Here is a 14,047-nt window from a genome sequence, read left to right as displayed (position 1 = left end):
GGCAGCCGAGTCTGCAGTGATGCTCGAGGGGCCCTCAGCCTCCCCAGGTCCAGGGCTGTGACGCAGCCCAGAGGAGGGCCAGCCAGTCAGCAAATGAGTGCCCTTGAGGGAAGCCTGGGCCATCTGTGCAGGGAGGGGGCCAGCCTCCAGTCCCATCAGGAGTGTGTGCAGCGGGGGACCCTCACGTCAGAGCCCCGCTGACCTGGGCTGGCTCGGGGCTGGCCATCCGGCGGCCTGGGCCCGCGACTGCCACTCACCTTTTGCTGGGCTGCCTGACCTCCAGCAGCTTGTCAGCGTGCTCCTCCTCATGGCCACTCTTGAACCAAGCCATGGCGAACTCCACAGACACGGCAAAATAATCGTGGTCCTTATTAATGTCTACAAATTCTTTTTGAATGATCCGGATGTGAATGCCCACGACAGTGAGCCCCAGAAGCAGAGCTGCCTTTGGGAACATGCTGTCCAGAGTCAGCACAAAAGACAGGTGACGGGGGGCGGGGGGGGGCCCTCCACAGCCCACAGCCCACGCAGCCCTGCGCTCTGGCCTCCCGCTTTGAAGACGCCTGTGCCCACCTCCTCCTCTGCATCCCCTGCCTGTCCCTCCTGCTGGCACTCCTGCCTCATCACAGAAAGCCTGACTGCAGGGACACACATGGAGCAGGCTCTGTCCCCCTTGTTTTCAGAGCTTCATCCTGACAGGGTCCCACTCCGCAGGGCCCTGCATCCCCCCTGCTTGCCCTGGGGACTGTGCAGGCAGGGACTGCCAGAGTCCTGTGATTTCCTGGGAGCTCCAGGAAGCCAAGCCTGTCTATGACCTTGGCTGGAACCAACACCACCAGCCGGGCACATGGTAGTACAGGGTGTGCAGCCAGCAGTGGAGGTGTCTAGGAGGAGTTGCCCTCATTACTGCCCTGATAGGAATTACTAACCATGGTTGATTTCCTAATTGTCTTTTCTCTTATCGACTTCCAGCTCAAGTTCACTACAGTCAGAGAATGTACTTTCCATTATATCTCTTCTCTGAAATTTGTTGAGATTTGTTTTATGGCCAATATTCCACAGGTTCTTTGTTTTTTTTTGATGTAGACCATTTTAAAAGTCTTCAGTGTATTTGTTACAATACCACTTCTGTTTTAGGTTTTGTTTTTTTGGCGGCAAGGCACATGGGATCTTAGCTCCCCGACCAGGGATTGAACCCACACTCCCCTCATTGGAAAGCAAAGTCTTAGCCACTGGACCGCCAGGGCAGTCCCCACAGGTTCTTGAAAAGACTGTATGTTCTGCATTTTTCAGGTGCAGAGTTAGGTATTGACGTAACTCAGGTTGCCCATGTGACCAAACCTTCCACCTACTGACTTCTTTACTTTGTTTTGTTTTATTGAGTTTTCTTTGGTTTGGGTTTGGGTTTTGGTCTGTTGTTCTGTCCGTTTCTGAGAGATGCATTAACATCTCTCACTGTGATTATGATTGTGGATTTGTCTGGTCTTCTTTTCTCATCATTCTTGCTGTATGTATTTGAGACTCTGTATTAAGTGCTTTTGTACAAACAGAACTGTTAGGTCATTTTCTCCTCATCCATCACACCTTTGCATCCCAGTGATGCTGTTGCTCTAGAATCAGTTTTGTCTGACATCAGAGTAGCCACATCAGCAATGTTCTCATTAGCGTTTCCATTATGTATCTTTATCCATCTTTTTTTTTTTTTTTTTTTGCGGTACGCAGACCTCTCACTGTTGTGGCCTCTCCCGTCGCGGAGCACAGGCTCCAGACCCGCAGGCTCAGTGGCCATGGCCCATGGGCCCAGCCGTTCCGCGGCACGTGGGACCTTCCTGGACCGGGGCACAAGCCCGTGTCCCCTGCGTCGGCAGGCAGACTCGCAACCACTGCGCCACCAGGGAAGCCCGGGAATTCTTTAACAGAGAGAAATTTTTTTGGTTCTTCATATGCTGAATAATCTTGGATTGTATCCGGGACATTTGAAAATTGTGTTATGAGACTATATCCTACTTCCATCCTATGGGAAATGTTGATATTTTTGTTTGGGGGGATGGAGGAAGGGGGCCCAGGCTGAGCCATGCCTCTGGAGGCTGGAAGAGGCAAAGAAAATGTTCTTCCCTAACGCCTCTGGAAGCAGTGCAGCCCTGCGCACACCGTAATTTTAGGACCTCCGATCTCCAGAACTGTGAGATAATAAGTGTGTGTCGTGTTAAGCCACCGTTGGTGGTCACTTGTCACCGCAGCCACAGCACACTAACCAGGTGCCAGCAGAGGAGAGGTCACTGTTGTGGAAGCTGGGGCAGAACAGGGAAGGGACCCGCTTGGCCGTCGGCCCCAGAATCCCGCCGGGGTGGGCGCCCCGCCGCTGGAGCTTCCCAGTCCCTCCCCTTCCTCGCCTCATCCAGACCAGGAAGGTCCAGGGCCCGCGGGTGGTGAGACGGGAAGCAGGGCAGACAGAGGGCAGGGGAGAATGACAGAAACCATCTCTCCCTCTCCAGGCAGGCCTCCAGGATGGAGAAGAGCAGCTCCAAGTGCCTTCTAAGCTCTGGGCATCTGAAGACCCTGGCCCCTTGGTACTGGACCGAGGGCGCGTGTGTTGTACGAGTGCCACAGAGGGTCGCAGGGACGGATAGCATGGCTGGTGCATCCACAGGGACAGCAGGACATGAAGACAGAGCCGCGTCGTGGCCACACCGCAAGCTTCCCCTACGGGGCACACCCTCTGTTTTCTGGGGAGTATCAGCTTCTCCAGGGAGGCTCAGGTACCTCCCAGGGTTAAGAAATATTAGCAGGAGGAAGATGCCAAGGTTTGGGCTTGTGGGCGAGCTTGCATCCCAGCCAGCCTGGGGAGTGGGGAGGAGACGACCAGAGGAAAGTCTGAGGAAGATCACAGGGACAGGGGGACGAGGTGTTCAGGGCTCCGTCTCGCCCCACCGCCCTGGGATCCAGCGCCCCCAAGTACCCATCGCTTCCTGCCTGCTGCTCAGGCCTCCCACGGCCCGGCTGGGCCAGGCTCAGCGGACAGAAACCCCCGGCCTGGCTCCCACCCAGAGATGCTGGGGCAGCAGGAGGGTCTGTGCTGCTGAGAGAGCAGCCCCCCAAAGAGAGAGGGGAATTCGGTGTGTGTGTGCATGTGAGACACGGAGGCCTGCGAGGAGGACACGAGTCTGCCCTGGTCTCCCTGCAGCTCTGGCTGCAGAAAACGAGGTAGGAGGACATGCATGGGTGCCCCCCGGCTGCCTTAAATCTGTCTGGGCAGAGCAGCCTTGTCAGGGTGAGCCACGATGGCCAGACCCCAGCAGGGTCCCCGGCTGCTGCTGGCCATCATGGGGGCCCTGGTGGCCCTCACCTACCAAACAAGGAGGAAAACCTTCATAAGTGTCCACGAGGTGCCCGTGTCAGATCCTGTCGTGGTGACCACCCTGGACTTTGTGACCAAGGACTTCAACAAGAAGAGCCAGGACACGTACAACTTCCGGATTGTGCGCGTTCTCAAGGTCCTGAAGAGGGTCAGTGTCCCCCTCCCATTGCGCCAGGCCACCGCAGGCTCGGGGTGGCCACACAAGTGAACTCAGCCTTGCTTAGCCCAAAGTGGAGGCTTTAAGAGAAGCAGAAATCCCCTGGAGTGGATGAAATGGAGCTGCTTAACCGATACCCAGGACCAGGGCTGCACACCCTGGCCTGAGGGCCCGAGCCGCCTGTGGCCCCGCGTGAGGGGTCTCCAAGGTGCCAGGCACACCACATGTGTGCACGTCGGGGGCTGTTTCCACGTGGGGCGGCAGCGCCAGGACCCGCAGCTGAGACGGGCTGGCCCTCAGCGTCTAGGCTGCTGCTCTCTGCCCTTTACAAACCGTGAGCATCACGTGGGTCACCCAAGGGTGACTTTGCCCATGGAGTGGCTTCTGGGGAATTCTGCTCCAATGGCAGAAAGGGGCACGGGAGGCAGACAGGGGGTGGGGGGAGCCCACAGGTCTGTCCAGTGCAGGCCCTCGCCCTGGGGTGCCACACTAGGAGTCCCCAGCCCCGGAAGCTACAGACAAGGGAGAGGAGGTCCTTTATCCCCCTGTCCTTGCCTCCGACAGCTGACTGACCACATGGAGTATCGCATAAACCTGGAGATGCGGCGGACCATCTGCCTCAAGATGGAGGTGAACAACTGCTCCTTCCAGGAGGGCGAGCTCTACAAGGTACTGGTCACGTCACCCAGAACGAGCTTATTTCTCAGTGCCCTGCTCCTTTGTCGTTGGAAGAATGATGAAGCAGTTGGGGGGTCCAGAGGCAGAAGCCAAGGTGGCTGAGCTGTGGGGGAGTGGGGGGACACTCTGGGCCCGAGGGAAGTAGCTGATTATAATAATATTTTCGCAGCCGGGGGACCTTGTTGGTGAACCCACTGAATATCTGAACCTCAGCCTGACGTAAGACACAGTCGCTGGGCTGCAGCCTCTGGTTCTTTCATCCAGCAGTGTTTAGGCAAAGAGGAGGAGGAAGAGGTGGGAAAATGCGTTCAGAAATAGTTCAACCGGTGGTGGGGTGGGTCAGAGAGGGGACAAGCCTGCAGGCAAGTGACCCGATGCGGGCCCACCTCCCCAACAGTGGCTTTGTCCCCACCCAGTTTTGTCACATCGGGGAAGCCGGCTGGACCATCACCACTGCAAGTGGTGGACCATCACACACACACGCGTCAGGTGGGCCCAAGTGCTCAGGAGCCTTGAAGGTCCCAAGTCCTACAGGCCCTGCAAATCTCTGCTCTTTACCCAAAGGAACTAACATGGCGGTGATCACATGACCCACCTTGCCTAGAACAGTCCTGATTTGTGCCCAGCTTCTTAGTGTCACTGTTAACAGCAGCCCCAGTTGCCTACAACACGTCCTGGTTTGATTCATAGATTCCATGGTCACCCTAGTTCTAATGGCCTAGGTGTTCTCAAGACAAACACATGTCCATCCACGGGCTCCCCCCTCCATAGAGAAGTCTTCAAAATCTAGCAAGTTAGACGTTTTTGGTTCTTCCCTGGAGAAGATCATGAAATCTATGAAAAGACTAGATGACGATAACAGTAAGGTAAACTTAGAGAGTCTCATCACTGTGAGAGATTAAATGGTGGGGTTAATATTCTGAACTCTACTTTAGGAGAAATGTCAACGTTTACGCCTCCCACGTCACCTCATCCCCGCCCTGGCTTCCCAGCGAAGAGCAAGAAAGCAAAATCGCACTATGAAATGATAATAATGTGCAAAATATGTTGATTGATCTTTCCTTGTGGGAGAAGAAAGGGGATCTTGGGCTAGAACAGGGAAGGGGGAGGAGAGGATGTGATGGTGGGTGGACGGACAGATGGATGAAGGAAGGAAGGAAGGAAAGACAGCAGGAGGGAAGGAGAGGGGATGGGTTGGGTGGGAGGAAGGGGAAAGGAAGCAGGAGGGATGAGGTGGAGAGTGGGAGGGGGGAGAGAGAAAGGGAGCCAAGTGAGGGTAAGTGTGGTCACTGTATGAACAGCACATGAGCAGAAAAGAAGAGGAAGCATCAGTCATTACCATGGTGATGTGGGCGGGTGGACACTTGATTTCCAGTCTCCAATTCTAACCACAAGCAGAAGGACATTTTGTGGGGTGGTTTCAGCAGTGACACTCTCAAGTCATTGAAATCAAAATAAAGATGGACCCACCTGTGGACTGGAGGCAGGTGAGCCAGGGTCATTTTCCCCATCTGCTTGTCTTACACCTTCCTCTTTCCATGGTGATCTTTTTTATATTTTGTTTTCTTGTCTTTTTCAGAAAATCGATTGCTTCTTCTCAGTATTTGTTATTCCCTGGTTTGAAAAGTATAAAGTTCTGGCCCAAAACTGCACGGATGGCTAGGTGTCTCAGACTGCAGCCCACACAGAGTCACTGTGTGAAAAAGAACCCTGCATTAAACAGGAGTTCTCAATATAGAAAATAAACGTTGGTCAGCCTATACTCTTAACGCTTTGAATGTTTATGTTTCCACTCCTTTTTTCCCCCAAATTCTTCAACTCATAATAATATGATCTGAAGGTCTTCTGGGCTAGGGCAGTTTGGGGGTCCAAATGAGGTGATATGTGTAATTTTTGGTTTTATAGCCTATACCCGCAGGATAGCAGACCTTCATTCTCATCCTTATATCAAGTAAGATTCTTTAGATTTTAAAATAAGGAGATGAGAAAAGGGAGAAGGGGAACGAGGGAGGATGCTCTAATGACTTAAATGAACAGCTAAGAGATATTGGCAAGAATGCCTGTGATGACATCTCTGAGGGACCCAATGAATCTTCCGTGCCTAAAGTGTGAAACAAGGGGAAACGAGGAGAAATAATGCAGGTAATTGAAAAAATGGAGGGCCTTTGTGACTGGTAAGAGCTAGGTTGGGAGATGTGCCTTATTTTTACAGGCACGTGCACTTTCTGATACCAGACTCCAGAATTAGACTCACACCTCCAGCATCAGCAACACTGGACCAGAGCAGGTCTCTTCCCAGAGAGATTCCTCTCCCAGAATTGGCGAGGAAAACGTGGGCGCCTGTGAGAGGAGGAGGACGTGGGTATAACGCCCCGTTTATTCTTCCCAAACAGACCCATCTGATGAATTCCTGCAGGAGGGGAATGGTCGAGGGCAGAGTGAAACCAGGCATGCTGCATTGAAGTGGTGTCCTTTTCATGGATGTCACATTCGCAGTGAGGAATAAGCATCCCTCACCCACCAGCTTGATCAGTGTTTCAAATAATGTCATCAGGCTCATCTCTCCCCTCGACTTCCTCCATGTGGTCTCAAGATGGTGCCAGCAGTTCACTGGGTCACATCTGCCCTCGTTCACATCCAGTAGGGAAAGGACGAGCCCCTCCGCAAGAGTTCGGGCAAAAGCCTTGGGGTTTAATATCACAGGGGAATTCTAGGGACTCTCTGGAAAACACACGGGCACACACAGCGTCCATCGACCGGCAGAGAGAGGGAGCTGGGGCATTGATCCCCAGTTACTGGCTGCAGGACAGCTCCTGTGGGGCATTAATTCCCTGGAACCTCTGGCCTGGGGTGGCTCGAGGGCAGAGCAAACAGCCAGAGGTGACAGGGCACAGGTGTTGGAACCTGGAGCTGGTGTGCACAGAAGGATGAGATGTGAGAGGACACAAGCAGAACACCAAAGGGACAGGGGACTCGTGAGCCGACAGCGGCCACCCACGTCCCCACCAGCTGGAGGAGGCTGGAGCTTTGAAAGAACAATGTTTTTCAACTTCTACTCTCCCTATGAAAGTTCCGGCGTCCTCAGGACCCCATTTCAGGTGGGACCCAGGTGAGAATTCCCTCCGCCAACTGTCTGGGAAAATGCTAACCTACAATTTCTTCATCTTTTTTTTTTTTTTTTTTGCGGTATGCGGGACTCTCACTGTTGTGGCCTCTCCCGTTGCAGAGCACAGGCTCCGGACACGCAGGCTCAGCAGCCATGGCTCACGGGCCCAGCCGCTCCGCGGCATGTGGGATCTTCCCAGACCGGGGCATGAACCCGTGTCCCCTGCATCCGCTGGCGGACTCTCAACCACTGCACCACCAGGGAAGCCCCAATTTCTTCATCGTTAAACGAGAATGACAGTACCTATTTCTTGGAAGAGTTGCAAAGATTAATGATGATAATGCTTGTAAGTTGCTTAACACAATGCCTAACACAAAGCAGATATTCAAACAAACAGTGATTCATAAGAATACGGGCATTAGCAGCATACTTTAATATTAATCAGCCATGCAGCTCTCTTCCGGCACTTTGGTTACTATGTCTGAAGGTGAGGCTTGGAGGGGAGAATAAAGGAAAGGTAGGACATTTGTGCTCATTGATTTTGGATTTCTCAGCCCAGTGGGTTTTTGAAACTTTTTTTTATTTTGAAATGTAGATTCCCAGGAAGTTACAAAGCGTACAGAGCGGTCTCTTGTACCCTTCATCTAGCTTCCCGCCATGGTTACATCTTTTGTAATTACAGAAAAATATCACAAGCAGGAAACTGACACCGTACAGTGTGTATGTGTGTCATTTTGTCATATGTGTTGATTTGTGTGGCCACCACCATGAAGACATTCTGCACTAACCCCTCTGTAGTCATACCTTTCTTTCACCACCTCAAACTCCCAGCAACCTCTCACTTCTCCATCTTTATTACTGTGGCAATTCAAACATGTTGGGTAAATAGAAACATACAGTGTGTGCCCTTTAGAGACTGGTCACAATGCCCTTGGGATCTATCCAAGTTGTTTCATGCATCAGTAGTGTGTGCCTTTTAATTGCTTAGTGGCATTCCATGGCATCCTCAGTACACAGTTAACTATTTACCTATTGTAGGTGTGTTAGTTGTTTTCAAGTTTGGGGCTATTACAAATGAAGCTTCTACGTACAAGCATGTAAGGTTCATGTGTGGACCTAAGTTTTCATTTCTCTAGGTTAAATGCCCAGGAATGCAATTGCTGACTTGTGCGCTAAAGTATATTTTAGGATTTTTTTTTTAAAGAAACTGCCAAACTTTTCCAGAGTAGATGTATCATAATGTTCCCCTCTATCCCTGGTGATAATCTTTGCCCTGAGGTCAACTTCATCTGATATTAATATAGGCTCTCCTGCTTTCAATTAATGTTCGCATAATATAACCTTCACTTTTTTACTTCCAACCTACCTGTATCGTTATATTTAAAGTAAGTTTCTTGTAGACAGCATACAGTTGGGTCACTTTTTTAATCCACTCTATCATTATCTGTCTTTTAATTGGCTTGTTTAGACAATTTATATGTGGTTTGTACATACTATGCATGACATTATTAACATGTTAGGGCTTACGTCTATTTTACTATTTGTTCTCTGTTCTCTCTGCTTTTTATTTGTGCTTTCTTTATTCTTCCTGTGAGTTTCTTGAACACTTTTTTAAGAATTCCACTTGCACCTATCTATACTGTTTTTGAGTGTATCTCTGCATAGCCTTTTTAGTGGTTGCCTAGACATTACATTATGTATATATAATTTGGTCTACTGGTGTCAGTATTCTACCAGTTTGAGAGAAGGTTTACCTTCCTTTGCATTCCATTTCTAGAAGTTCAGCCAATAGGTCAACCTCGGCTGGGATGTTAGGATCTGGACAGAGTTCCCTTTGGAGGCTCCTGGCCTGTGATGTGGGGATAAGCTGCCATTTTATAGGGCTGTCAAGTAAGGTAGTGAGGGCAGCAGGCAGCACCAGGCCCCCAGGCAGCCCCCAGTGACGTCAGATTTGCAAAACCAGATGCTTCCAGCTTCCCTCTTTTTTGCACAAGAATTTTACCACCTTTATCCCTTCACCTCCATCCTCCACTCTGCCTCAGGCCCCTCCGGCCAATGTGAGTTTCTGGTTTGTGTTTACTCTTCCCCCTCAGGAAACACTCTCTCGAGTTGCCATTGTGACTGATGGTGGGACTGCTCCCTGGGGAGGAGGCCAGCTGGTCTGGGGGCACATCTCAGCCCACAGCCACTCCCTGTGTGTGGTCCAGGGCACACCTTCTCTGCTTGACTGTGAGTCACATGACGGAAGACACCGTGGGCTTCACTCCACCAGCAGTGAGCCCGTGAGCAGCTCGAGAACTCTGTCAGGAAGACCATCCCACGGCCAGCCCAAGACACGGGGTCCTTGGAAAGGCCTGCTTGCAAAGTCGGCCTTGGCTGGAGTCTGGGAACTGGGACAGTAAACCATTCCCGATATAAAACTTTCCCTAAGTGATAAGAGGGCCTCACTAGGGCTACAATGTTTATACAAACAATGGGATTTATGCTGAGCACCTGCTTTCTTTCCAGAAATCTAAAATTTCGGTACATGCTGGGCAGAGGCTGCCTATGTGAGCAGCTCCAGTGAAATCCTGGGGCACTGAGTCCCTGGGGAGTTTCCCTGGCACACACTTTATCTAATTCCTGGAGGAATGAGGCATGTCCTGTGTGGCTGCCCCCGGAGGGGACCCTGGAATCCTGTGCCTGGTTTCGGGGACTTCTCCCCACGAGCCTCTTCCCTTGGCTGATTTTGTCCTGTATCCTTCACTGTAAAATTCACAGCCTTGAGTACGACTGTACACCTGCCAGGTCCTGGGAATCCTCCTAGTGAATTCCTGAGCCAGAGGGTGGGCGTGGGGACCCCTGACACACTCACAAAGGCAGGTGTCAGTCACAGAGTTGTACGTGCGTGGGACAGAAACTAGGCTCTCCAGGCTCAGGCCAGAGTCAGGATGTGCCTGACTCGTGAAAAGCCTCAGAGGTGTGGGCTGGAGGTAGAAACTAAGGGATGAGCTTCCCCCGAAGGATTAACAACCTTCTGCTCAAACCACATCAGCCGCCTAAAGACCACTGACTATGGGCATGAGTGTGTGAGTGCACACGTGTGAGGTTTGGGTGGCTGTGAGTGTGCATGTACGTGTGAGCGTGTACCGAGATCCTGATGAGGGATTCAAGGGCCTTTTAGATTCTACAATGCAAAGCACACAGCACGACCGTCCAACGTTTCATCAAGGATCTCTAGACATATGCACCTAGGCATCTAGACAGGAGTTGTTCCACAGCTGGTAATGGTTCCCCCAGGGCACAGTATATACCAGAAAATCACAAATGAAACTCTGTAGAAGGAGAAAGGAAACGGACAATCAGCTTTCTGGGAAATACTTTTTTTGAAGGCAACAAAAATTCCTGCCTCCACCACCAGCCCCTGCCTGGGGAGTCTGGACCCGGCCTGACACGTGGGCAAGGCCAGATCTGCTCACTGGCACATGCTGGGGCTGAGAGGGTCAGCCAAGCCGGCACAGGAATGTCACCCTGGGCTCCCCACCCCCGCAGTCCTCCTGCACCTGCCAGCTTGCAGGAGGTGCTGCCAGAAGGGACCAGAAGGAAGACATAGGTTGGAAGGCAAGGAGGTGACTGGACAATCCACAGGGACCCAGCGGTGCAGACCCAGACAGAACAAGGTCCCCAAGGAAGGTAAAGCCGCTTCCACCCAAGGGCCGGGGAGTATGCCAGGTGGGTGAGGCGTCCAGCGGCCGGGAGGCCTGGGGCCAGGGCTGTGCCAGTGCAGGGTGGGGAGACACCCAGTCAGAGGGCTTCCCTTCCCCCTCTCCCGGCCCCAGGCACCACCGGTGGCATCAGGCAGCCCTGGGGCTGCATCCTCACTGTCCCAGCCACACGGCTGCCAGAGCTTCCGACATCCTGTCCATGTTTCCTTGTAAAACGTTTATTCCCCCCTTGACTGGAGCGCCTTCTCAGACAGCTGCCGGCACACACCTTCTGCAGCTTCTTCTTGCTCTGAATGGGGCACCAGGAGCTGTTCGTGCTGCTCCTCTTGCACTCGGTCTAGCTAATTTTCACGGTGACTAGGTACTCCACGCCTGTCGTCAGCTACCAAGAAGCAAAGGCTATTAGATTTGTTTGTTTGTTTGTTTTTTAAATATTTATTTTGGCTGTGCCAGGTCTTAGTTGTGGCACATGGGATCTCTAGTTGCGTCATGTGGACTCAGTTGCAGCATGCACGCAGGATCTAGTTCCCTGACCAGGGATCGAACCTGGGACCCCTGCATTGGGAGCTCAGAGTCTTACCTACTGACCACCCGGGAAGTCAAAAAGGGCTGTTTGATTTGACTCCAAGCATGGCTGATGCTCCCCAGGAGGAGCTGGGTTGGAGAGTGAAATCCCAGGAGTCTCTGTCCCCATTCCCTCCTCCCCTCCTGGCTGGAGGTTGCCCAGTGGTCCCCGGTCAGCGCCCAGCATGTGCAGAGCCCAGTCCCTGCTCTGCACCGGCTCCACTGCTGCAGCCACAGGTGGCTTCTCACCTGTCTCCCTCGCATCCTTGGGACCAGGGAGGCAACTTGGCTGCAGCCCCATCGTATACCCTAGTCTGCACAGCGGTCCTCAGAATGCCAGGATGGAGCCTCATCGGTTCCCTGGGCTCTGCCTCTGTCCTCTTCCTCCCTCCCCACTGCCTTGCCCCAAAGTCAGTGGTCAAACCAGTGAGAAGGCTGGGCACTCTCTGGGGTGGCCCCCGGGAGGACAGCCCCCCAGAAAACCTCAGGGCAGAGCAGCAGGGGAAGGGGCCTGGGGCAGGACCACCGCCCTGGTCCCGGCAGCCACTGGAAGGACCTCAAGATGCAGGGCTTCTGGCTCTCCACTGAAGGACGGCTGTATCCAGCTTGCAGGGCTGGTGCCAAGAGGTTTCACACTGACCCTCAGCACACCCCGCATGTGTGAAGAAATGAAAACACTGCTGGCCAGTTTAACTAACATTTCAGAGTGCACAGTGTTTTCTTATTCATTGTTAGGCTCGTTAGTTAAATAATAAGAAGAATAATCATGATGATACAAGTGTTTTCATAGATGCCGCTTCACTCTTATTCTGCCCACTTTGCAGGTCAGGAAACTGAGGTCTGGAGAGTATAGATGGTGCTTGACCAAGACTCCACGATTAGGAGGAGCTGGGTGTCAAACCCAGAAGGGGGACCAGGAGCCCAGCAGAGACGGCCACCGCATCCCCTCCCTGCCCTCTATGAGGTACAGACGGACACAATCACGTGGCAGCAGGCGATCGTCACCCAGCTACCCAGGGGTGCACCCGCCCTGTCCACTAATCCTGATGCATGACATCAAAAGTTTGCTTATAAACAATGATTTCAGTTAACTGTTAGTGACAAAGGACCAACTCCACACGACTGGCCTCCTTGGGCTCCAGCTTCACCCCAGAGACTGATGGGGGAGAAAATGCCAACTTGTGCAGAATTTGGTGGATGGCCGCCACCTTGTGGCCATGTCACCTCAATGTCCTTGGCGCCGCAAGCCGCCGTCTTGCAGCAAGAGTGTGTGACTCAGGCAGACAGGATGCTGTCCACACCCTGTGAGGCCCCTTAGTGTCACACTAGCACTGCCCGCCTGCCCTGCCCCACCCTGGCTGGTTTCTGTGTTCCTGCTGACCCTCTCTCTAGCCAGAACCCTTTTCTCCTAGTCAGTTTTTTTCCAAATCCAGTTAATTGAACGAAGATGCATTATTGCCACTTCCCTAACTCATATAGTTTACTATCTAACCTTGAGGGCAGGTTGGACCAACAAAAGTGGGTTTTTAACAACTTTTCTTTCCTCTGTTATCCTTCAATTGATGTATTTCAGAGACACTTTATATGTAAAACAAAATGAGAGATGACGTGTACCTCCAGGTTCCTACAGGACCCTGCTAGAGGTCCTCTGTGTCATTCCAGCTTTCTGAAGGACATGGCTAGAACATCCAGACTCAGATTTTACAACCCTGGACACGGAAAATCTATCGCTGAGGGGAACCCACAGAGAACACTTAGGTTTTGCCAAACGAGAGGAATAATAAAGGAGACGAGACCAGCCTCATTTGCTGTCCTTCTGGCAAATTTCTGAATGAAAGCGATTCTTCCCTCGGAAGAGCAGCTGAGGAGCTCGGGGACATTTCCGTTCAAATGAGAATAACCTCGGTGCTCAGGTGGCTCTGAGTCTGAACGACCCTGCTCCTGGGAAGGCGCCCCCTGGTCCTCTCCGGGAGACACACCTGTGCCCACGAGGCCCTGCTCACCCGCTCTCACCTGCACCCGGCTTCGGAGCAGCTGGTCTACGCAGAACAGGTAGGAGTCATGACTGTTGTTGTTGTACGTCTCCATGAAGAAGGCGACGGTGGAGTTCACGTTCTTTGGGCTCGTGGACTCCTAGAAGCCACTCCACTGTTGCAATTGACCCAGCCTGGCCACCAGGGCCAGGGCCGCCAGCAGCAGCAGAGCATTCCCCCAGGGTCCAGCTCCCATCTCTGTGGCCTCAGAAGCCTCCTCCCCACCAGGCCTTCCAGGTAGAAAGGTGCCAGCAGCCGTCACCCACGCAGCTGTCACCCACGCAGGCTTCCCCAGGAGATGCCCGCCTGCCATAAAACAGAGACTGAGGCCCCAACCCCTTCCTTCGGGTCCTCCCCATGACTTGACCGGAGGACCCGCTGGGGAAATTTTCCTGCGCGGCTGCCCAACCCGCCGTCAGCTCGTTCTCCTTTCTTGCCCCTTGGGTT

General features: G+C 52.7%; 2 protein-coding genes across 2 annotated transcripts; one reads left to right on the top strand and one right to left on the bottom strand.

Moving 5' to 3' along the window:
- Positions 1-3,281: 3,281 nt before the first annotated feature.
- Positions 3,282-5,856, top strand: CST11 (cystatin 11). Its single transcript, XM_060079330.1, has 3 exons — positions 3,282-3,506; positions 4,080-4,184; positions 5,773-5,856. The coding sequence occupies exons 1-3, from the start codon at positions 3,282-3,284 to the stop codon at positions 5,854-5,856; spliced, it is 414 nt and encodes a 137-aa protein (XP_059935313.1).
- A 4,649-nt stretch (positions 5,857-10,505) lies between these two features.
- CSTL1 (cystatin like 1) lies at positions 10,506-13,796 on the bottom strand. The gene is given in 3 exon segments (XM_060079260.1): positions 10,506-10,613; positions 11,272-11,385; positions 13,581-13,796. Coding segments are annotated over 3 exon segments (438 nt in total).
- Positions 13,797-14,047: the final 251 nt, after the last annotated feature.

Source organism: Mesoplodon densirostris, chromosome 16 (genome assembly GCF_025265405.1).
Source record: "Mesoplodon densirostris isolate mMesDen1 chromosome 16, mMesDen1 primary haplotype, whole genome shotgun sequence".
Taxonomy (NCBI): domain Eukaryota; kingdom Metazoa; phylum Chordata; class Mammalia; order Artiodactyla; family Ziphiidae; genus Mesoplodon; species Mesoplodon densirostris.
Note: the sequence above shows the minus strand (reverse complement) of the source record. Positions and strands in the feature narration are given on the sequence as shown.